At 42.7% G+C, this 24795-nt stretch overlaps 1 protein-coding gene across 1 annotated transcript in view; it reads left to right on the top strand.

The window, feature by feature from the left end:
• Nucleotides 1-4258, top strand: part of tmem59l (transmembrane protein 59-like) — a 67337-nt gene extending 63079 nt beyond the window's left edge. Inside the window, exon 8 of the mRNA XM_039767713.1 lies at nt 4133-4258. Within this exon, the coding sequence (XP_039623647.1) occupies nt 4133-4258 (126 nt within the window). The remainder of the gene's footprint in view (nt 1-4132) is intronic.
• The last annotated feature ends 20537 nt before the right edge of the window (nt 4259-24795 follow it).

Here is a 24795-nt window from a genome sequence, read left to right as displayed (position 1 = left end):
CAGTAATGAGGACTACGCTGTGGTATCTGTTCTCTGCAAACCAAACAGATTGGTTAGAGCTGGCCACTTGCTGCCCATGAACTTAGACGTCCAATGTGTACACCTTTAAGGGGCCCCCAGTACTCTGAGGCTTTGCTTTCACCTCGTTCCATCTCGGTTTCCTTCTTTTTATGTTAGAAGAGACTAATTGCAGACATTTTTAAAAAACAAGTTTTGTATTATTTACTCTAATGATCATAGCAAGAGTCTAGTAGTCTCCTCTCACAAACTCACACAAAGGGATATAGAAAAGCAGATCTATAAAGCGGCGCTCCGGTTTCCTCCCACAATCCAAAGACATGCGGGTTAGGTGGATTGGCGATTCTAAATTGGCCCTAGTGTGTGCTTGGTGTGTGGGTGTGTTTGTGTGTGTCCTGCGGTGGGTTGGCACCCTGCCCAGGATTGGTTCCTGCCTTGTGCCCTGTGTTGGCTGGGATTGGCTCCAGCAGACCCCCGTGACCCTGTATTCGGATTCAGCGGGTTAGGAAATGGATGGATGGATGGATCTATAAAGCCCTCACTAACAAGTCCATCTAGACAGATAGATTTACAAAGTGCTATGAATACATTTATATACTGTAGTGTTCTGTGTGTGTTATGTCAAATGGGCACGGGGCTGTCATCAAAAAACAAAAGTGAGGGTCAGCAACCAAAGCCAAGAATTGCTAAACAGAATCAGAAGGATTGCAGGGAGTTCAAAAACCAGAGAAACAAAACAAAGACTTTTTTTTTAAAGGTTGGAAGGGTTTTGCAATCTGTGTATTCAGCTGGGGACATCATGATTGACAGGGCCGTACACTCTGAGGACATGCTCACTCTTGGACTGTCCTGGCAAAAGTAGTCAAAAATAGCATCGATAAAATTGTAGCAATAAAATGGTCAAAATCAAAACCAGAAGTGCTATTCAATAATAAATTAAACCAATGGAGTTCTTGGGGTAAAAAAACATTAGAGAGGAAAGTTTACATAGACAACCCCTGGGCAAGATGCAGAAGAAATATTCAAAATAGGAGACCTTGACAGTATAAAGCTGACATAGATAGATAGATAGATAGATAGATAGATAGATAGATAGATAGATAGATAGATAGATAGATAGATAGATAGGAAAGGCACTCTATGATAGATAGATAGATAGATAGATAGATAGATAGATAGATAGATAGATGAAAGGTACTATATAAAATAGATAGGCACTCTATGATAGATAGATAGATAGATAGATAGACAGATAGATAGATAGATAGATAGATAGATAGATAGATAGATAGATAGATAGATAGATAGATAGATAGGCACTCTATGATAGATAGATAGATAGATAGATAGATAGATAGATAGATAGATAGATAGATAGATGAAAGGTACTATATAAAATAGAAAGGCACTATATGATAGATAGATAGATAGATAAATAGATGTGAATGACACTATTTAATGGATAGATAGATAGATAGATAGATAGATAGATAGATAGATAGATAGATAGATAGATAGATGTGTACAAAAGGAAGAAATGTTAGATGCAAAAAAAATTGTGATTAAGGGCTGTTTGCCCCTTTTAATTGTTGTTTCAAAACGCAGAAAAGAAAAAGGCACACAACGGTGCAAAATGGCTTTATGTCAAGATAAATGTTGAACTTGTGGAGTTGAACTCTGCCTTCCTCCACTGCGGTTTCAAACTTAATACTGACTTCCTTTGCCTTATATGTCAATTGTCCCAGAAGGGGCGGAGCTTACTGCAGAAAGTGGAACTTTGTGAAGAGTCCTCTGCTGTTCAAGCCTTGGAACTGTGGGTATAAAGGAAGATGCGATTAGCCACTGCAACGACAATATCTGCAATCCGATCTGGGTGACATTGTTACTTTTATGGGAGCCCTGAAGATGTTCTTCAAACACACATGCACAATGATAGATAGATAGATAGATAGATAGATAGATAGATAGATAGATAGATAGATAGATAGATAGATAGACACTATATGATACATAGATAGATCTCAGTTTACACAGAGAACAGAGGGGGCCTGACGGATCAGCAGGTGTTGTCCTATCCTCCCACAGGCCCTCTTTCCTTTTTGACAGAGGGTGGGACTGTTACCGAGCATTGGCCACATTCTTCACCTCTGGACTGGCATTGTTTTGACTGGGGTGGGGGGTGGGGATACGTCCGGTGAGGCCATTGCAGGACCTGCTTTACAGCTGCTTTCAGATATGCGGCGGTGGTTTAAAAAGAATGCGAAGCTCTTTCTGCCGCCACTCCACCCCCTGTGTTCTTGCGCTCTCCCTTTTCTTGCTTTGCTCTTTTATTCCTTTTCCTTCCTCTCACTCTCTGTCTCTCCTTATTTCCCCGTTGAATTGCATGTCCTGGTAATTTATTCCATATGTTTATTAGTCTCCAAGTGGTCTCTCTCTCCTAACGCCAAAAGCTTATCTCCTGAACTTGCCTGGGTGTGCAAGAATTCAGTGTGTGAGCCTCAGCATTAGAGTGCCTCCTCCTCCTCCCCCTTTAGGTTTCAGCCATGGCCACAGTCCTGCCCTGTCCTACTAATTGACATTACTCTTAGTTCTATGAGGACATGTTGGTAATGCCCTCCTCTGGACTTGGCACAGTAACTCTGCTTTGACAACAGCACTGCAGTCGGGTCACTGGCTGGCAGGGCTTGTATCCTAAAGATATTTGGCCCATAGGAGGACATGGCTGTGATTTTTCAACAGCAGCTGATGTGAGATGCTGCTAACCCAGTCTGGAGGTCTCAGTGTCTGCCTGGAGCTCACTGACTGAACATCCACATGGATGAGCAGGTACATTAGTGATGATTTTGGCAAATGTTACTTTATTTGTGTTCACGATAATAAAAATGCCAAAAATTGTTAATTCTTTATATTGCTTTATTAGACTTAAACTTAGATTTTAAATGTGGGGGAGTTGGTGAGGCCTATACTGGCTGTGGTTTTGGGCTGTAAATTGCAAGGCTTCAGGTTCATTTCCTCAAGTCCACCATACAGGTCCGTTTACTTGCTATGACAGACACCATAGAAATAAAGTGACATTTATATTTAACATGTAAAGAGTCTTGAGAGTGAGTTCATTATGGAAAGGGTTCTGCTTGTTTGTGAATTCTCCAAGATTCTCTTAAGCCGGCATCACATTACCTGACTTCTAGTCGGTGGGGATATCAAACTTGGCGAATTCAGTTGCTGATCACATCTCCTGAGGATGTCAAATTACACGACTTCAAGTCTCAATGGATGACAAGTTAGTCAAATCTGTGATGACAGTTTCACATTTTCTAAACAATACAAGCTCACCCCTTTTTCTGACAGCCAATAACGAGCTACTTGATGGCGCCGGTGCCCATGTGAAGGCTTTACGGGTATGTCAGATTCATTCAGAATTGCCTCCTTTTTTGTTTTATTCAGTTTTACATTCTGTTGTGGTATGTAAAACATATGAGACATCAGACAGACAAGTGTTTTTTCTATTTGTGGGGTCCAAAACACCCTCGTTCCTTATTCCTTGCAGCTGCATTCTATGCATTGCACTTCCAGGTGGGCACTCATTGGTTGTCATCTCTCATGCACATTGAGCCCACCCATACTACTGTTTGATTTTGTGTGGGCGAGTCACAGACTGGTTGGACTGAGTCGCTGGGTATGTCAAACTACATGACTGGTGGCCACACCGCAACTGCCCCCTGCTCACTAAAATTATGTAGTCATTTTGTAGTCTTAACTGAAAATAAGACAGCTTTAACCTTAATTTCCAAATTTCCCTGGAGTTATTGCCATGAAGTCTATTGGCACGGTGGCACTTATAATTATAAGGACAGATTAGAGATAGCTTGCTCTCTTTCTCTCCCACCCTAGCATTTTCCCTCCCCATTTGAGGCTGCTCCCCACTTCCCAAAGTCCCAGTCCTCTGACATACCTAGAGACAAAGCACGTCCAAATCAAAACAAGCCCCCCAGCAGTGGCGTATCACTAAGATTATGTAAATGAAATCAATGAATGAAAATCGCTGCACTAGTCGTGTAATGTTGCAGGGCTTTTAGCTCTGTCTTAACTTGGCGGGATGTGCTCTTGCAACCAGAACCCACTCCTTCAAGCCCAGTGGGAGGAATGGGATGAGTGCATAATTTATCCCCAAACCAAGCAAACTGTTCCCCATGCCGGACAACAAGGCACCATTCTGGTGGATCTAGCGGCACACGAATGACCTCAGCCTTGTTGATCTCAGCTTTTGATGGTGAAGATATGCCACGCTTGCTAAAAACAGTATAAGTCTCGTTTTAAAACCGGAAGCTGGGTGGCGACAGGGTGCCTTTGAAAAAAGAAGAAAATATTGAGCCGAACAAATAGTGGGCAACAGCTACAAAATCAGCTTTGTGCTGAGAAGTTCGCTGATGAGGATATCCTGTAATGTTGCTTATGAGACAACATTCCCTTCGGTTTTCACAAGCAGGGTGGCCAAGTGTCTGAGCCGGTGGAGCTGTGACCTCGAATTTGTGGGTTCAATCCTTGTCACTGTCTCAGGTCTGTCGGAATGGCTTCAGCTGCCTCTGTGGAAATATGGAAACAATTCTAATTAGAACTTTGGGATGGTATTTACAGTACAGAGGTGTTCTTTAAAAAGTCCCATGTAAGCCTGATAGATTCTAACAAACCCAGAGACAACTGGAGGAGTACCTGTGTATAGAAAAGCAGTGTGGCTTAACAGTTAAGACAATGGCTGAAAGACACGGGGTTATCAGTCTCACTGTGTGACCTTTTACCTGCTTGTTCTCACCTTATACAGCTGAAATAGACATAAAAAGGCACTATATGAAGTAAAGGTGATTTGCTTCAATCTAAACTTGATAGATTCTAACAAATCTGGAAATAGATACAGAACTGGCCATCTACTGTATGTGTACGCAGTAGTGCCCAGTGGCTGCTAACCATAGGCATCCCAGTTCAGTCCAAGTGATGGGAACACTGTGTGTCCCCAGTGGGTCATTTCATCTGCCTACACTCTCCATGCAAATAACTCTTCAGTTGTAAAGTGCCTTAGGATGAAACAGTATTTACAGTGCTGTATACGACAAAATCACTTCATTTCTGTTGTCACGCTTGCAAGCCTTGGGAGCTCAGCAAAGCCAGTAACTGCATTTGCGTTTGGAGGAGGAGAAAGCCCGGGACACGTGATGTCACTTTCATCAGACAGCCAGAAACCCCATCCCAATTTAAGAACATTAACAGCTGGAAGTCAATGTTCATTCTGGACCCTCTTCCAAATGAGAGAAGACTGCCTGTAACAACAACTAATTGCTTCACAGAAACTTCAAAGTGCATAGTAATGGAGAGCATGCATGGCCTAGCATCCCAACTGGGATTGGCTCCATTCCCTTAACCCACCGGGAGGCCAATACAATGGAGAGATCAGAAGAGGCTCTGTATCAAGACTGTGTGCTCCCCCGATTCACTAGATGGCAGCATTCCTGGCCTTTCGGTACCCATTCAGACACCTGCAGGGTATGCTGGGAACTTTGGGATCCAATATTTCTGTCAAGGGGTTGCACCACGTACTTTATTGGACTTCCTTATGACCCAGAAGTGCTTCCAATGGGCATTGCCTGGGTCTGTGGGTACCGCCAGAGGCCTGCACCCCGTATACTTCATGCTTCCAATGGGCAATGCCCTGGCACCTGAAGTACTCCTGGGTCTTCAATAAAGGAACTGCATTATCCTGGCAAATACGTGCCGGGAGAGGAGACAGGCAATACTCGTCTGGGAGGATTAGCAGAGAAGAGAAATATATTGCTGTGCTGAGGTCTTCTGTTAAATAAATATTTGTTTTTTGAACCTGGAACCGTGTGTCTGGGGTTTGGGCCTCTGTGGAGCCCCTTGTTGATCACACCATATTCAGCTATCTGTAGTGATGAAACGCTTTAGAGATCGACTCAACTGAAACGACTGATTCATGAAAAGATTTGATCTTTCACAACTTTCGAAGCATTGTATCACAGAGACCTCAAATGGCAGAAAGTCGGCAATAAGCGTTTTGAAGCCATCACATCCCCGTGATCAGTGGTCCAGTGGTCCAGTGATGGACTATTAAGTCTGTATACTTATATTTGTCTGCATCTGTATATATATATATATACTGTATATATATATATATATATATATATATATATATATATATATATATATATATATATATATATATACTAGGGTGCTTCTCCCCTGCTAGCTTTCGCCAGCCCCTAGTCTCTGCCACATGCGTATGTGGATTTCACTTTCACAAAATAACAAATCTTTTAAGTGTCGCGGGTAGGCCTCTTCACTGGGAAGAAACTCTACTTTTCCCTGATGGCAAGACAAATTAGACAATCTACAAGTCTCCAACTTAAAGTTTAAAGCTTAACAATATCTACACACTTCTGTCATATCACCTATGTCCATATATTTGATCTCTTTTCTCTTTTACCTTTTCATCAATATCGCATTGAATTTTGATTCCGTGTTTGGAATTACATCGTGACAACACAACATCTAACTGCCCGTGAGTGAAAATCGTTTCTTTATCTCTACAAGAAATGTGTCTGACAATGGCATTCACACAAATGAGAAATGATTGAACCATGCGTGGTTATGTGGGCAGGACTTTTTCAAATCTCTTTGCGTAACCTCTCACTGGTCACTTTCACCAAACAACAAATCTTCTAATTCTCGTGGATATGCCTCTTCGTTGGGAAGAAACACTACTTTTTTTGATGGCAACACGAATTAGACAATCTACAAGTCTCCGACTTAAAGTTTAAATCCGAACAATATATTCAATCTCTTTTCGCTGTTCTGTTATTTCATCAAGTAATAATTTCCGTTTGTTTGCAATAATACGATCTTTACCATCCTTTTTTTGAGACTTTCAAATTTTCATACTTCCATTACTGTGTCTCTAACCTGCTCTGCATTTGTATTGCACCAACGTTTTTGAATTCTTTATGACGTTCTATTTTGTCATTTACTCATAAGGTTTTATTTCCGGCCCCGGGCCTGGTTAGATCTCTTGGCATAAGGTCTCGTATCACGGGATGTGAAAGTGTCTCTCTGAGAAAATCACGTCTCGTCTCCTTCCAAGACAGATTTATTTTTATAACAGAGAGATGTATATGTATATACTGTACATCTCTTATACAGTAGATAAAAGACAAGAAAATTTCAAAGTACTTTTTATTCCGGAGCTTCCTTTACCTATCAGAAGACTCAATATTAGACATAAGGAGAGAACAGCATTTCATGTGGAAGAAGTTTGGAGTCACTGATGGTGTAGGGGCTTTAGTTCGAGGATTCAGGGCAATACAAGTGTTTATTGGGTTCTCATCATGAATGAAGCCTCACCAACCTTTCTTATCCTCTTCGAGTTTCCTTATGTCTTAACTCAAACCGTGTTCTGATTAAAGTTATGTCAGGATGAGTCAATGTGGCTGAATGGTATTGATTTTGGATCTTTTGTCTTCTTAGCATTTTGATGGCCATAGATACACATGCCCAGTTTCTTAGACGCTTGCCCTATGTTTGTGCCAGTGACCAATCATTGGCTTACAAGGTGGCCCTGTATACAATCTTTTAAAACTTTTACTCCTACTCTAAAACATCCAACGAATAACTCGGACTTTTCCATGCACAATTTTGAGATGGCTTACGTGAGTGGTTCTTCAAGGTTTTCTTTTAGCATGACGTTCCTATTTACATCCTTACATTTCAAATACGTTACTAATGAACCTAAAGGATAACACCACCCTGGGTAATTGAACACACCTGTCTACTGAAGATATAGTGAAGTGATGTCAGTGACTCACTGCCTTAAAAAATTTTTTAGTTCATATACATTTATAACCAATAAGAAGAAGGCACCTATGGGACCCCCAGATATGTGGACTGCTAGCAGAATTAGACAGATGATAACGTAATGAAGCCCCCTGTTCAGCATAGTCATATGACTTCTAGTGTTGCAAAGGCTTCAGAGCATTTCAAATTACTGCTTTGAGTTTGCCATCACCAGCTCTCTGCCCCAGACCTCCAGTCGTGCTTTCTGTTACTGTTTCATTATCCTTTTTGTATTTGGCTTTATGGCCATTAAACGATGCTTGCCAAGCTTGTACCTCAACCCTTTTTTATGTTTAGCCATCTTTTTTCCACACTATTACAATGCGTTAGACGCTAATAAGTTTGGAAACACAGCTGAGGCACTGGCTGTAAACCACAAAGCCTCATGTTCAATCCCCACCTGTGTATCACTGTGTGACCCTGAGCGAGTCTCATTATGCACCTCTACTTAGACTGTGGAAATACAAACACAACTGCTTTATATCCCTGTACCTGCAAAGCGTGGAATTTATAATACAAATGTGCTATATAAATTAAAGGTGGATTGTTTCTGTCAAAGCCTGTTGAACTGTAAATGTCAAGAGACAGGCACACCCTATGGACTCTATATGAAGGTAATATGGCATAACAGCTAAGACATAACTGTAAATGGTAATGCTGGGGGTTCAATCTTCACTGCTGTTGTTGTGTGACCTTGAGTATGTCAGTTCATCTTCTTGTGTTCATATTCAGTAAGTATGGCAACAACTGTAATTAAAGCACCTTCTCATGGTACACATTTACAGAACAAAGGTACAATGTCTGTCTGCCTAAGCTTGATAGATTCTAACAAGCCTAGGGAGTGCTGCTGTGTGGGGTGTACTGGTGGAGGAACAGGCTGCAGACCTGTACAATCCAAATCATGCTCACACTGTGGAAGACGTGTGGTTATGTGATGGGTGTTATATAAAATAATGGATTTCTGTTTCTGTTTGAGCTTGTAAAATTGTAGAAACTCAAGGAATGCAGGAAGCGTGGCTTAGAAGCTAAGGCACTGGCTGAAAACCATAAAAGGCTGCCAGTTCAATCCCCATCTCAGACTCCCAGTGCGACGCTTCGTTGGTCATTGCACCTGCCTGGAATCCCACGCCACCAACCTGTAAACCACAAGGCTGCAGGTTCAATTCCCACCTACGTCTCAGTGCGTGATCCTGAGCAAGTCCTCTGTACTTACATAGTGGAAATAGGAAAACAACTGTTTCATAATCCTGCGCTTATTATAACCCCATAAAGGTGTGTTTACAGTACAAAGGTGCTATAAAAAAATAAAGGAGGTTTGTCTGAGTTTGTTAAATTGTAAAAACTCAAAGACAGGAACATATCTGACTACTGAAAATAAAGAAAGTGAGGCTTAATAGGTAAGGCTTTGGCTGTAAACCACAAGGTCTGAGGTTCAAAAGTCATCTCTGTTACTTATTTTATTTCTCATGTCAAAAGCACCCATAAAACCAGATTACATAAATATCAATAAAATCAAACTCATTGCAGGTTAAATTGTAGTCTAAAAATAAACTTATAGAAGACTATAATAGAAGAGTACGTATCAGTTTAGAGGGAATACAAGAATATACAGTACATGTCACTTACAACATACAAGTTCTGTGTAAATTTTAAGCTGCGTTAATTACATTAGAATTAGTCGTTCTCAGGACATACATTGTGCAGCTGGTAAGACATGATGGGCATTGATACTGGCAGGTGGTGTTTGTTTTTCAGAAATATTCCCCTGTGGACAAGTAAAGTAACAATGTCACCCAGATCGGATTGCAGATATTGTCGTTGCAGTGGCTAATCGCATCTTCCTTTATACCCACAGTTCCAAGGCTTGAACAGCAGAGGACTCTTCACAAAGTTCCACTTTCTGCAGTAAGCTCCGCCCCTTCTGGGACAATTGACATATAAGGCAAAGGAAGTCAGTATTAAGTTTGAAACCGCAGTGGAGGAAGGCAGAGTTCAACTCCACAAGTTCAACATTTATCTTGACATAAAGCCATTTTGCACCGTTGTGTGCCTTTTTCTTTCTGCATTTTGAAACAACAATTAAAAGGGGCAACAAGCCCTTAATCACTATTTTTTTTGCATCTAACATTTCTTCTTTTTGTACACATCTATCTATCTATCTATCTATTATATAGTGCCTTTCTATTTTTATATAGTGCCTTTCAATCTATCTATCTATCTATTTTTATATAGTGCCGTTTATCTATCTATCTATCTATCTATCTATGATATAGTATCTATCTATCTATCTATCTATCTATCATATAGTGCCTATCTATCTATTTTTTATATAGTGCCTATCTATTTATCTATCTATCTATTATATAGTGCCTTTCATCTATCTATCTATCTATCTATCTATTACATAGTGTCATTCACATCTATCTATCTATCATATAGTGCCTTTCTATTTTTATATAGTGCCTTTCATCTACCTATATCTATCTATCTATCTATCTATCTATCTATCTATCTATCTATCTATCATAGAGTGCCTATCTATCTATCTATCGTCACACATGTGCACTTGGGAGTCAACCAAAGGGACCAGAAAACGCCATCCACACCAGGCCAGGGGGTGGCAGGACACACTAAACTTCTCTCTTTTCTCTCCTTCCTGTCCCGGCCCCAAGGACGTCACTTCCTGTGAAGCCCCTATAAAAACCCCTCATCCTCCATACTTAAACAGTTCTGTTTTGGACTCTAATCTGTATGCATTGTACGATACTTTAAAGCCTTTTGCAGCCTGGGAAACTATACAGGCATCTGCCCCAAAAAATTCGCTGTGTGTCCGGCTGTTTCTTTCACACTATCTATCTACATTTCCATTGGGTTGATATTATTAGAAAGCTCCATTTTCCTAGATTAGATTGACATCTTATAACCCAAATCTATTAAGAGACCGCCATACCATCCAGCTTCTATTTTGGCCAGAATCCACCTTCAAGACGTATCTCTTGAGTTTTTAGTGGTTCTATCAAGATACATTGATAACTTGAAATCTAGACCTCAACCTTTTCTGTATTGTTAGGTAGCCAAACATTGGGTGCTTATGTGATGTTAAAGTTTTTAAATGTTCTTGATTGTCTCTGGCACTGTATGGCACTGAGTGGCACTGACTGAGTCACTTCACTATCTGGTTCTAAAGTCACTGTACAAAGACATAAAAGCTGTTTAATTGTACATAGCATGACATTCAGGATTGTGGGTCTGGCAGCCCTGACTCCAGGACAAAAGCCAGACCTGGGCTGGGTGCCAGTCCACTCTCACAGGGTCCAATCTTGAATCACAAATGAATGTAACCTGCACACCTCTGGAGGTGTGAGAGAAAAAACTGTAGAGAAGTCCATACAGACATAAGGAGCAGAAGTAGCCCGTGTTGTCCAGGTGTATTTGTATGATGGCTTAAATCAAGAAAGCTAATATTGATGTGTTGACCTTTTGTCATTGTCTGGCTGAAAGGTGTCCCATCTGTCATCCACGCTACCTCTGCCTAAGTTTGTCTGCTCTAATGAGTTGAATATTTCTTCTTGTTGTGTTTGATTGGATTCCATAATTGCTGGTAACTCCTTGCTGGGAAAGAACCATGAATGATACTTCTTTGTATTTCTTGGGTTATTGTGCTATCATGAATAGATTTTTAAATCTACAATAGTAAACTGAATGGCATGTTAAATAACTCTATACATGGACCACAGAAAGCACCTACAAGTAGGGGGTCCAGGGAGGAAATTGGGGTTCACAGACATTAATGGGAGACAGCAGCAGTAGTGGTTTTTGATAAGGTTATAAAGATGAATCAAAGTTGATTGATTTAATGTTGGTTTAAAATTGCCTCATCTGTAAATGGACTTAAGTAAGAGTCTACCATCAAGAAACAGTGAATTTTACCAACGACGTCCTCAGTCGTTCTGTTTCTACCATATTCTGATCAGCAACTCGACATCGACCTCATTCTGTTTCATCGTGGCTTATCTCTATCACACTGAGTAACTGAGTGTGTGTGATGGCGTCGGCTTGTTCAAAAATGTAAGGCTTTACTGTGACAAAAAATGCTGTTTCATCGATTCACTTCAATGTTATTGTCACATGTATAAAATGCAATGATGGCTGACCCACGTCATCTCTGTCCAAATTTTCGCTCTGTTGGTTGTGTATAAAATCAACCCATCCATCCATTTTCTAAACCCACCTATTGTATACTGCAACATCATAATAAAAGGTGAAACTAACACTTAATTTTGTTTCACATGAGATTTTGCAACCACTAAACTTCCCAAAGAAGGTGTTTTGAGGTTTTAATTGTTTTTTTGGAGGATTTGAAGAACGAAACATTGCTCTGTAAGAGTTTGGCACCATTGTACACCACTTTTGAACCCAAATATTTCTTAGAAATATTGATAAGGTGCCACATGAGAGGGTTGGCATCAAACTAAAAGAAGTGGGAGTTCAGGGTGATGTTTTTAGATGGGTGCAGAATTGGCTCAGACACAGGAAGCAGAGGGTGATGGTGCGAGGAACCTCATCAGAACTGGCCGATGTTAAGAGTGGTGACCAGCAGGGGTCAGTGCTAGGGCCGCTGCTATTTTTAATATATATAAATGATTTAGATAGGAATATAAATAACAAGCTGGTTAAGTTTGCAGATGATACCAAGATAGGTGGATTAGCAGATAATTTGGAATCCATTATATCATCACAGAAGGACTTGAACAGCATACAATATTGGGCAGATTTGTGGCAGATGAAATTTAACGTCAGTAAATGTAAAGAATTACACATAGGAAGTAAAAATATTAGGTTTGAATACACAATGTGTGGTCGGAAAATCGAGAGTCCACCTTATGAGAAGGATTTAGGAGTCGTAGTGGACTCTAAGCTATCAACTTCCTGACAGTGTTCAGAAGCCATTAAGAAGGCTAACAGAATGTTAAGATATATAGCGCCTTGATGTGTGGAGTACAAGTCACAGGAGGTTCTGCTCAACCTTTATAACACACTGATGAGGCCTCATCTGGAGTACTGTGTGCAGTTTTGGTCTCCAGGCTATAAAAAGGACATAGCAAAGCTAGAAAAGGACCTGAGAAGAGCGACTAGGCTGATTCCAGGGCTACAGGGGATGAGTTATGAGGAAAGATTAAAAGAGCTGAGCCTTTACAGTTTAAGAAAAAGAAGATTAAGAGGAGACATGATTGAAGTGTTTAAAATTAGGAAATGAATTAGTCCAGTGGATTGAGACTGTGATTTTAAAATGAGTTCATCAAGAACACGGGGACACAGTTGGAAACTTGTTAAGAGTAAATTTCGCACACACATTAGGAAGTTTTTCTTTACACAAAGAACGATAGACACTTGGAATAAGCGACCAAAGTAGGGTGGTAGACAGTAAGACGTTAGGGACTTTCAAAACTAGACTTGATGTTATTTTGTAAGAAATAAGTGGATAGGACGGCAAAGCTTTCTTGGGCTGAATAACCTGTTCTTGTCTAGATTGTTCTAATGTTCTAGAAAAGGGTCCAGATGAAAACAAACAGGGAAAAGCTGTCTTCTGAAAATTCAATATTGCTGGACACAACCCATGATGAGACAAAATGACATACTCTTAGACAAAAGCTATAAACCTGCGTACAAAGAAATTCTTATCCGAATTAATTGAGAAGACAACTCTGTACCGGCGGTCTGAAGTGAGTCCCACTTTGACTGGTACAAAGGTTTGTGCAAGCTGGTAATGGTGTCGTCCCATCAGCCCCAGCACACTCCTATTTCCTGATGGGAATTGTAGTTCCTGTGTCGGCACTAGCTGTTGCTGCTCTTTCTTCTATTACTACCCCTCTCCCCAATACATCATATAGCCTATATTTTAAGATGGCAACACACATGCAAAATTTGGTAAAAATCGGTTCAGCTATTTTGGTGTGATTGGCAAACATGTAAACAGACAAACAAACAGATTGCAATTTTATTAATAAAAATGTGCAAACTCCACAAGCACAGTGACTTGGCCTGGAATTCAAACCCCAGGATGCTAAATCCGTGAAGCTGCAGCAGAGGAGACTGTAAGGGAACCTAATGAAGATCTTTGAAATCCTCAAAGGCATAGATAAAGAAGATCCAGCCAAATTCTTTCAGCTTAATGGTGTATCACGTACTTGAGAACACCAGTGGAACTTTATGGGTAGAGCATTTAGGACTGAAGCCAGGAAGAACTTCTTTACATAAAGATATGTGGGAATCTAGCACAAACATCTGAGACATGGAGTTGAAGCAGAAAACTTCACAAGCTTTAAGAAGAATCTGGATGAGATTTTGGGACAGCTTAGCTAAACAAACGGGCGTGATGGACTGAATGGTCTCTCCTTATTTGTTACATTTCTTTTGTTCTTTATAACTCTGCTCCCAGTCTAAAATGGGTTGAAATCTAAGCAAGACCTCATGTTCTTTGTTTGATACATGGGTTGTCCATTTGGTCTGCTATAGTGATTTGCACCCAGTCCAGTTCCCTCAAGGCCTTCTCCTCTTCAGATGCAGCCCTCTGTTTTCATCACTTCTTCTTGGTGTCACTCGTCAAGCCAACTGCTCTTATAGTCAAAGTGTTTTGCTAGGAAAGTGTGGTGATGGCAGCTACCACGTTAGCCTGGTTTAGCGACTCCAGCCTAGTTGTGTCAGGGCTTTGGCTTACCAACGTGCACATCGATGTATCGTTATTTTCACTCATCCATTAGCCACCTTGCAAAGTTATCAGTTATCAGCATTAAAAATAATAATCATAGAGCTTTTCTCACTACTCAAAGTGCTCTCCATGCATGGAGGACCCAGGACGTGAACCCATGATTTCCTTACTGAGAAGCAACAGTGCTACCGCTGCGCCATCTGTGTGAAATTACAGCTATAAATCTCATTCATGTGGCCAGAAAGAGCACAAGAAAGTCACTACCATGCTGGCATTATCAGCATATAATGTCGGACAACAGGATAGGCCAATAAGCCAACGTGTCTTACTGTATTTTTAGACCCTTATTTGCCATTTTTATTAGCATTTTTGATTTTTTTGACCCTTCAGGTACATATTTTTCCTAATCTTAGTAACCAGATGGACACACAGATACACAGACACTTGTCCATTTATTAAGGTGGATTTTCTAAGCACTTTGCTGCCATGCTGTCCCTTCTTAACTTTACACAACAAATAATACAAATCTCGTGTTAAATGAAATCTTATTTCTTTTTATTGTATTCAGAGGGATTGTCATCACCAGCTGTTGGCGAAACACTGCATGACACTCTCAAACCCCCTTATCGTATGGGTCAGTGCCTACCTTGGCGTCTTTGGGTGCAAGTTAGGGTGTAACCGTCAATGGAGTGCACAGGACCCCCTCATGCACACACCCACACTCATTTACAATTAACCTACTGTGGAAATCTTTGGGATGTGGGACGTAAATCAAAGTAACAGGAGGGAAAAATCTCTTGGAAATTCCACACAGACAACAATGTCGAATTTGAACCCAGGGATGTGAGATCTGGGAGTCTGCCACCGATAGCCACCATGCCACCTCTGAAAGAGTACAGGTAAGATGAATCTTAGAAAACCCCAGGAATCTAAGTGTAGCTGAATTCTTTCTGTGCTTATTTGGAGCATTTCTGCAATGTATGCACCCCCACTACCTCCACCAACCACCATCACCACCACCACCTCCTTTCCTTGAGGTTTTACAATTGGGGGAAGGGAGAGTATATGAGTGTGTGTGTGTGTGTGTGTGTGTGTGTCTGTGCACATGTGTGGAGGCTGCGAAGCCAATTAGCAGATTTCCAAAAAGATGTCATGCCGATCGTGTGTAACGCTTGCTTCACAATGTCTCGTAGCACCAGTCAGTGCAAATTTGGAGTTTTAATAAAATGAAAAACAAAACGCACAGGTAATGTGGCAGTCCAGGCCTCTCCCCCCATTGGCAGGAGGTGCTGGTGCTGTGCCCTGCCTGGCTGCCCATTTTTGGTGAGAGCATCTCCAGCTGAAGAGACTTACCTGATTTTCAGTGAAAGACGGGCTAAATAAGTTCCAGCGATGGCATGGATGAAAGCAATTTTTTTTTTTCCCCGGGAACACTCTGGGAGCTTGAAGCATCAACAGCGACTGGTATAAATAACCACGCACCTTGCTATTACAAAATAATTGGGAGAAGACACCTTAGATGGCTTGAAATGAAAAATAAATGAATGCTGGTAATAACTTAAACTCCCCGATTTCACTGCAGAGTTTGCCACTAGGAGCTCGCAGAGATGAAATCCTGCATCCCGCTTTCACTGCAGCACTCGGAGGAGTGGATTCAGACAAACTGCGGTGCTCAACACAAATCATTAAAAGTCCCTGATTTCAATCAGTGGTGGCGTGATAGTAAGCACGGTGGCCTCATCAGTTTAGGGACATGAGTTCAAATCCAGTTCAGGTCGAGTTGGCACTTTCTCTTTGTGTCTAAGTGGAGTTTTGTGGAGGTATGAACGCGCCATCCCTTATAAAAATGCATGGTAAGTTATTTTAAACATTACATTCTCAAATCAGCTAAATTCAGTTCAGTGTCACTGGGTGGCCAAAGCCTATCCCAGTATCATAACCCTGGACAGACTGGCCTTGTGCAGGTTTGTGAATGAATGTGCCCTGCAATGGACGGGCTCTTCATCTAAGGAAGGACCCAATATCAGTTTATTCAGATATTCAGTGCCAGTAGAAGTTCATTTGAGGTGCCCCTCAGTGTCCATAGTGGGAAGTGTGAGACATACCCACACACCACCAGACTGACACCACATCTTTATTAAAAAAGTACACGTTTATTCACAGTTCTTGCACAACACACTGTGCCCCCAGCACCAATCAGCCCAACTCCAGGCTTCTTTCTCACTGTCCGTGGGCCGCCTTTCCTCTCTCCACGGTAGCCTCGTCCTGCTCCCACTCCCAACTCTAGCTCCTTGATTGTAGTGACCCGGATGGGCTCCAGGCGCTCCATCTGACGACACTTCCTGGTGTGGCGGAAGTGTCAGGAGAGCACCTGGAAGCACTCTGGGCATCCCTGGAAGGGTCGTCCTCCATGTTCCTGGGTGTGGCGGAAGTAAATATTTCCTGGGCTCTCTGAGACTTGGGGCGCCCCTTGGTGGTGGACATGAGACCCAATGGGCTTGAGCCTCCTTGCTCATCTTCTGTGGTCCTCTCCAGGTCCAAGGTGGTTGCCCCCTCGTGGCCCGGAGGTCGAATACACCACCTCCCGGTCTTTCCAGGCGTCCCAGCTGGGTCTGTCCCTCAGCCACTTGTGATAGAAGTCAGCAGTGTTGCCAGCTCTGCGGTTTTCTCACCCAGTTGGGCTATTTTTGATTGTCGCCCGCAGGAATAAATGGGCTTTCATGGGTTGCAGTGTTTTGGGCTACTTTTGAAAAATCAATGCAGTATTTTGGGCTATTTTACAACCGTCTATGTTGATTTTATATATATATATTTATATCTGGCACCCCTTTCCCTGCTATTCACACTGTTGTCAAATCTCCTCCCCCAGGAAGCCCCCCTTTGTGTGATGGTATATACCATTCTCTCCCCCCCAAATTCAGGCTTTGATGGCATGTACCTGACCCTTGTGCTCTGATGCTGTCCCCCACTTTCCATTGTGTCATTTTGTTCACCTCAGGCATTGGGCTATTTTAAGGTATTATTGGGCTATATATTTTTAAGAACCTGGCAACTGTGGAAGTCAGCAGCATTAGACTTTGACAACACTGGGTCCTTCTCGTTGTCCAGAGCACACATCCCATGTAGTTACATAAATGCCTCCCTGCTGTGTACATATCGCAGAATTTACACACAGTGTGCCATCTTAGCTATCATACATAAATGATGCCCCTTGGGTGATGGTGCACAAACAGAATTACTAGACTTGATGTCTGGAGAGAGCCCCCCACCCTTTAACATTCAGAAATGAGACTCCCTGATGGATTGACCCACTCAGGCTGTAAATCCCATTCTGAATTTTTTGTTGCGGGTACCTCATGCCACCCCACTGGCTGGCTGCCCATGTCACTCTTACCGAAATCCACCACTGAAGGCCTTCATTCTTTTAAACACTCAATCTATTCTGAATTCAGGTTCATGACTGCTACGCATTTGTGTTAAAAATGTAGACATTAGTCTCCGTTTTCACCTCTCGTCCACACTACCCCTGATAATGGTGACTTTTCAAAACACTCTACAGAGCCATGTAGTTCTGAAAGTGCAGACTCGGCCTTGCAGTGTGGATAAGTGAAAATGAAGACTTTTGAAAACGCAGGCTCTAGTTGCGCTCTGATTTGCTCATTCTTATTATGTGGCCCCTTCCTGATTGGATCCTGCTCATTACAGCATCTCAATCTCTGATTGGTCAGCCTTCAACACCGCAGAGAGAAGAGCTGCTCTCCATGGCGCTTGTTGTGTTGCTTACGTTTATGCATCTAAATTGCACTTGTATAGTAATAATTTACTGAGCATTACAGTTTTGTGATAAATTTCATGGCCGACAGGATTATTGTTCCCTTCGTGGATTTTTCTGCCGTACACATGAACATCTACGTCATATGCATTTTCTGTCATTTTAGTTCTGATGGAGATATTCTCGTAAATGATGTAAACAGTCTAGTGTGAATGGAGATTGTTTTTGCTTAAAAATGCCATTTTTAAATGAAAACTTAGAAGTGTAGATGTACTCTATCCTAAATTTGGTGAAAGGCAGGAACAAATTCCTGTGCAATGTGCCAGACCGTCACCTAGCACACTCAACTTTAAATAATCAGATAACCTAATCTTTGGGATGTAAGAGGAAACCTGGAGTACCAGGAAGAAAACTACCTGAGATGAAGGAGAATGTGCAAACTCCACACCAGGATCATGATGATTTCACGGCATTGTTCATAGGTCGGTCAGGTTGGGGAGCATGCACTGGTACAGCGTGTTGACACACCCACCACACGATGAAACAGCTCAAGATTCTGGTTGGCAGCCCACCAGGTAGACACACGGTCCAGTCCCACCTTCCAGAAATTACCCTCTATCTGCTGCAGCCAGGTCTTATGTGGGCGACCCCTTGGCCTGGTCCAGCCATTCAGGTCCTCAATAATGAGGATCCTGTGAGCCGGACCACCCTGTAGTGCTGCAACTGACACCCCCTCACAATGCAGGTAATGTGCCTCATTTGGGACCCCGTAAGAAACTGCTCATTCAACACAAAGTCAAACCATAGAAAGTAATGGAAACTCTCAGGTCTCCTCATGGCACTAAGATTTCACTTTAACGTTTAATAAAGTGTAACGCTTTTGTTTTCAGTTGACCTCAGGTCAGTGACCCTGACAGATTTCTCTCTTTGTTCACAATATATTCCTCTGCCTTCTAAACCTGCTTTATTCTGAACAGGATCACGGGAGAGCTTAAGCCTATCTCAGCAAGCACAGGGCACAAGGTAGGAATATTACTTGGCCAGAATGCCAGCTCATCACAGGTTGAACACACAGGCACATGAGGGCCAATTTGGCATCTCCAGACCACCTTTGGACTGTGGAAGGAACCCAGAGCACCCCCACACGGACACGGGGAGGGCTTGCAAACTTCACAAAGGAAGAAGCTTGTGCATGAACAATGACCTCCTCGTTGTGAGGCAGCAGTGCCACCGTACCATCCATTAGAGTATGTTACAGTTTGAATGGTGTGGTGCAAGTGAGTGAGCCTGAGAGTGAGGGCATATATATGTGTGCTCTGCCATGAACTGCCATCCCATCCATTGTTGGTTCCTTGATACCCTAAGCAGGTTTGAAAATGAACGTATGCGTGAATAGATAACTCATCATTGTGTCTACAGGAATGAACTCAGACTGTGTGCTTTGCTCTTCCTATCCATTTGGAATTCATTTTTCCAGAGACGATAATCAAAACAGTTTCCTCCCACAGTCCAAAGACATGCAGGTTAGGTGCACTGGCGATCCTAATTTGTCCCTAGTGTGTGCTTGGTGTGTGTGTGTGTGTGTGCACCCTGCGGTGGGCTGGCGCCCCGCCCGGGGTTTGTTTCCCACCTTGCGCTCTATGTTGGCTGGGATTGGCTCCAGCTCCCTCATCCCAATGATGCATGTTTGCTTCTCTGAATCGGCCCAGTATGAATATGTGAGGGTGTGTGTGTACCCTCCTATGAAGTGGCACCCCATCCATGACTGATGCCTTTATCTAAGACAACCTACAGAATTTGAGATACAATTGGGTAACCGGCTGGTGGCATTTCTAAGGGGCATGCAGTGCCGGTGGTGGAACTTGAACCAACTGCCTCAAGGATTGAAATCCAAAGCCTTAACCACTATGCCACATTGCCTACCTTGATAGACTCTGGTTGTCATGAACTCTATTAGGTCCAGAGATTCGATGGATGGTTTGAAGATTAACTTCTTAGCACTGTTGCCTTACAGCTCGAGAGGCGTTGATTCATTCAGCAGCCTTTCTCTGTGGAGTCAAACGACTTTTACAGTGCCCATAGTTTTCTCGCAGTACTCCAGCCTACAGGTACAGGTGTCACTTTGTGTGTCAGTGTGTGATGGACTGGCATCCCATCCCATCCCATCCATGGCTGTAAATATTGCCAGGATTGGCCCCAGCACCCACGAGACTGTAAAGATAAGAACAAAATGAATGGATAGATCTACAGGAAGGCAGTGATTTCAGAATTCACCACATGTGATTAAAATGCCCTAAGATGCCTCCTGTGGAAGATTTCACATTTTCTTGTTATATGTCATGGAATCTCAGTGGAGTTAATTGGGCTTTTTAGACCCCCATTCAATTTTAAAGTGAAAAGAGATCTCTGTAAAGTGGCCTAAAGTAATTACAAATATAAAACACAATAAGTATTAACATGATGCCCCCAGGGGCGGCACGGTGGCGCAGTGGTAGCGCTGCTGCCTCGCAGTTAGGCGACCCGGGTTCGCTTCCCGGGTCCTCCCTGCGTGGAGCTTGCATGTTCTCCCCGTGTCTGCGTGGGTTTCCTCCCACAATCCAAAGACATGCAAGTTAGGTGGATTGGCGATTCTAAATTGGCCCTGGTGTGTGTTTGTGTGTGTCCTGCGGTGGGTTGGCACCCTGCCCAGGATTGGTTCCTGCCTTGTGCCCTGTGTTGGCTGGGATTGGCTCCAGCAGACCCCCGTGACCCTGTATTCAGATTCAGTGGGTTAGAAAATGGATGGATGGATGATGCCCCCAAATCATCACTTGTGTAGCCGATAGGTTTCAGAAGTCCTATAGCTGGTTCAATGGAGGTCACCTATCTGGAGTGTCACTTGATTGTAATATAAATGTCAATGTATCTGGAAGGGAGACCTTGTACAGTAGTGAGTCAGTATGGTGGTCTAACCTGCACAATGAAGACAAAAAGAGCACTCTAAGCTTTAGTTTCTTAAACCATGGGTCACGGGTTGCCAGCTTTTGGGTCATTCAGAGTCATGACTCACCATTGTATTCAATAGGAAATGGTTGCTAACGGTCTTCAAAGTGTCTTGCAATTTAAGCAATCGACATTGCGCCATCAATACTGTCGGCGGCGATTCTCCAGGGGCGAACTCGCTCCCAAGTTCTGATCTTCTAGGCACTCAGAAGGGCAAGATTGGGTTGCCAGAAAAAAAGTTTAAGAAGCGGAACGGAGACAAGAAAACATCCAAGTGACTGAATATCAAGTTAAGTCAACCATAAAGAAATGGTAAGAGTATGGCCGAGTCAGAAATCTGCTAGAACAGGGCATCCATAAGAAGTGAATGATGGAGCAAGAAGAACAAGAGACCTATGAGAACTCAGAGGGAGTTGTAAGCTGCAATTGCTGAGACTGGAGAGACTGTGCAGACAACAAATGTACCTGGGTGCTTCACCAGTCAAAGCTAATAAAAACATGCAGGACATCTCGGTGAGAGTTTACTAGAAAGCACATGGGAGACTCTTGAAAGCAGATGGAGGGAGGTTCCATGGTCTGATGAAACCATCAGACTAAATGCCATGTTTGAACACTGCACATTATCTCAAGCACGGTGGTGACAGCATCAGGTTGTGAGGATGCTTCTCTGCATCAGGCCCTGGAAGGCTTTTGAGTGTAGAAAATACAACAAATGTGGAGAAATACAGAGAAATCCTGGTGCAGTCTGCAAGAAACCTGTTCCTTGGCACGGTTACCCCCAGCATAAAGCCAAAGCTACACAGAAATGGCTTGAAAACATCAATGTGAATGTTCCAGATTGGCCAGATGTCAATCTAATTGAGAATTTGTGGCTGGACATGAAAAAAGCTATTCACTTATGATCTTCATGCTGCTTGACAAAGCTTGAGCAGTTCTGCAAAGAAGATTGGAGAAGACTGATAGAGAAAGAGACCTGAGCACAGACTCAAGGCTGTCATGACTGCCATCTACTAAATAGTGACCTGAAGGAGATAAATACTTATGAAATATCAATTATTTTGGGCTTGATATTTGTATTTAATTTAGTTTTCACTTTGAGTTGTTTTCTGATGAACAGTGTTAAAAAGGTGAAATTAAATCCGCTGTGATGTAATGTTTTATAAAAATAAAATGGGAAAACCTTCAAGGGGCGAATACTTTTTCTAGGTCCTGTACTATAAAGCACAATTATTTAAGATCTCAATTTCATTCTAGTGTTGACAGAACAGAAATCCTCTCATTTCACTACACTGCTCACCAAAATGACACCCAATTCTGGAATTCACTGCAGTGTCGAGAAAAGTGAGTTGAGACATGTCCGCCATGAGTAATTAAAACTCCTTGATTTCACTTGATCACCCACAAAGGATTATTCCCCACCTCCCTGATTTCTCTGTGTGGTGGTATTCACCGTATTCTGATTTCCCTGAGATTGGCCACTGCAGTGCATTTGCGGAGATTAAATCAGAAATCCAGATTAGCCTCCAGCACGCAGTGGGATTATTTCAAGCATCCTGTTTTCACAATGAGAATAATGAAAACACTCCAGTGCAGACACAGAGAAAAAGACATTTGGGGTGGCGCGGGGGTAAACATTTTACTCTGAGGTTGGCAAGTACCTTGGCAGATATTCTGATTCATTTTTAAGGTTGGACATTTGTTAGAGTCCTAAGGTCTAACACTGGCCTAATCACTCCCTGCGTGGTCTCATGTGTCAATGTTGTGCCAATGGTTACAGATTGGCCTCCTATAAGAGAGCATGAATGTGCTCTCTGCTGAAATGGTAACCCGACCCCAAAGTTCTGGGTGAGTGTGCCTCATTCCTGGTGGAATCACTTTAAACCTGCCTGGATTCATTTTGGGGCTGGGACAGTCACCTTTTCTGGTGTCCCAGAGGGACACAATTTCCCTGGAGTCTTTCTCCTTTCCAGGTTGAAAGCTGTGGTTTGTGCTAAATTCCCAACTAGGAAATAAGCCAGTAGCCATACCACCTGCATTTCAGGAGAGGTCATCCACTTGAAGCTAAGCATGTTCAGAATCTGGATGGGAGACCATCTAGGAATAGCTTAGGTTGCTGCTGGAAGAGGCATTGGCGAGGCCAGCAGGGGGCGCCTATCCTGGTGGACTGAATGTGAATCCCAATGCCCCAGGGCAATGATGGGGACACCATGCTGCAAAAACATGTGGTCCTGACTCCCTGGGCATCTGCTGAAAAGAGTAGCATGTATCACACAATTTCATGGCCTTGTCCATTCCAGCCCCCTAATCATCCCCTTTCTGTAATCGTCTCTCTCTCACCCCTTCACCTCCTGATAGCTGATGTGCAGTGAGTTACTGGGCCGATAATGGCTGCCATCATATAACGTAGGTGGATACTAGGTGGAAATTTTTCTACACATTGCTGGTAGTTGAAGTGGCTTCCCACTCTTATATAAATGTGTCATTATTTGTATTATTATTATGTTGAGCTCTAATGGGGTGTGGTGATCCCTCATCATGGAGATGTTTGTCTTCCAAAATACTGCTGGGGCTGCCCCTCTGGTTTGACTAAGATGCTATTAAAAGACATTTGTTGCTTTTTTTTTTTTTTTGGTGGAGATGGTTTGTCATTCACTGGCATTCTATTGCACTTGGAGGTCCCTTCATTTTGCCAGAGCGACATGTGTTTGACTTCACTGATCCACTATGACAGGTATTTAAATTCACGTGTAGGGAGCGGTTCTCCTGTGTGATGTGGTGGGGACAAGGGTATGTGTGTTTTCAGGACTCACAGTCTAACTCTTTTGGCAGGGGTCTTCTCACTTTTGGAGAGTGCCATGTACATATAATCTGATTTTCTGATTGACTTACAGAGGAGGGGAGGGAGGGAGGGAGGGGGGGAGGCGGGTGGGCAAGCTTTCCCCTCTGGGCCTAACAGCAGAGTGAGCACGAGCCAAAAGCTCTGCATCTGATTAGAGCGAGCGAGCATCACACACTCGTAAACTCCTCTACTGACTTGAGCGTTTTCTCGCTTTCCATTCTGCACATTACCTCATGGATGACTTTTTTTTTTCCTCTTTCCTTTATTCCTTCTCCGCCTCCTGCTTGCTTCCCGTTCCTCTTTCTTTGTCTTCAGCTTCTCCTGCTTCTTGCCCCTGTCACTTTCTCCTTCGATCTCTCTGTGAAACTCAGTCGCCTCTCGGGTTCAAATAAAAAAATGTAATTTATGGTGAATTTCCTACTAATACTGCAACAACTAATAGTAATAATAATAACCATCTGTCAGCCTATTCTCCCAGCCATGATTTCTGAGGAGGGTCCAGAAAAGCAAGGTGGTACAGGGGGCTGTTGTGATTGACTCTGGGTGGGTCAGTGTGTCCTGGCTCATTTCCTACAAGGC

This window comes from Polypterus senegalus, chromosome 10 (assembly GCF_016835505.1).
Source record: "Polypterus senegalus isolate Bchr_013 chromosome 10, ASM1683550v1, whole genome shotgun sequence".
In the NCBI taxonomy this organism is placed as follows: domain Eukaryota; kingdom Metazoa; phylum Chordata; class Cladistia; order Polypteriformes; family Polypteridae; genus Polypterus; species Polypterus senegalus.
Note: the sequence above shows the minus strand (reverse complement) of the source record. Positions and strands in the feature narration are given on the sequence as shown.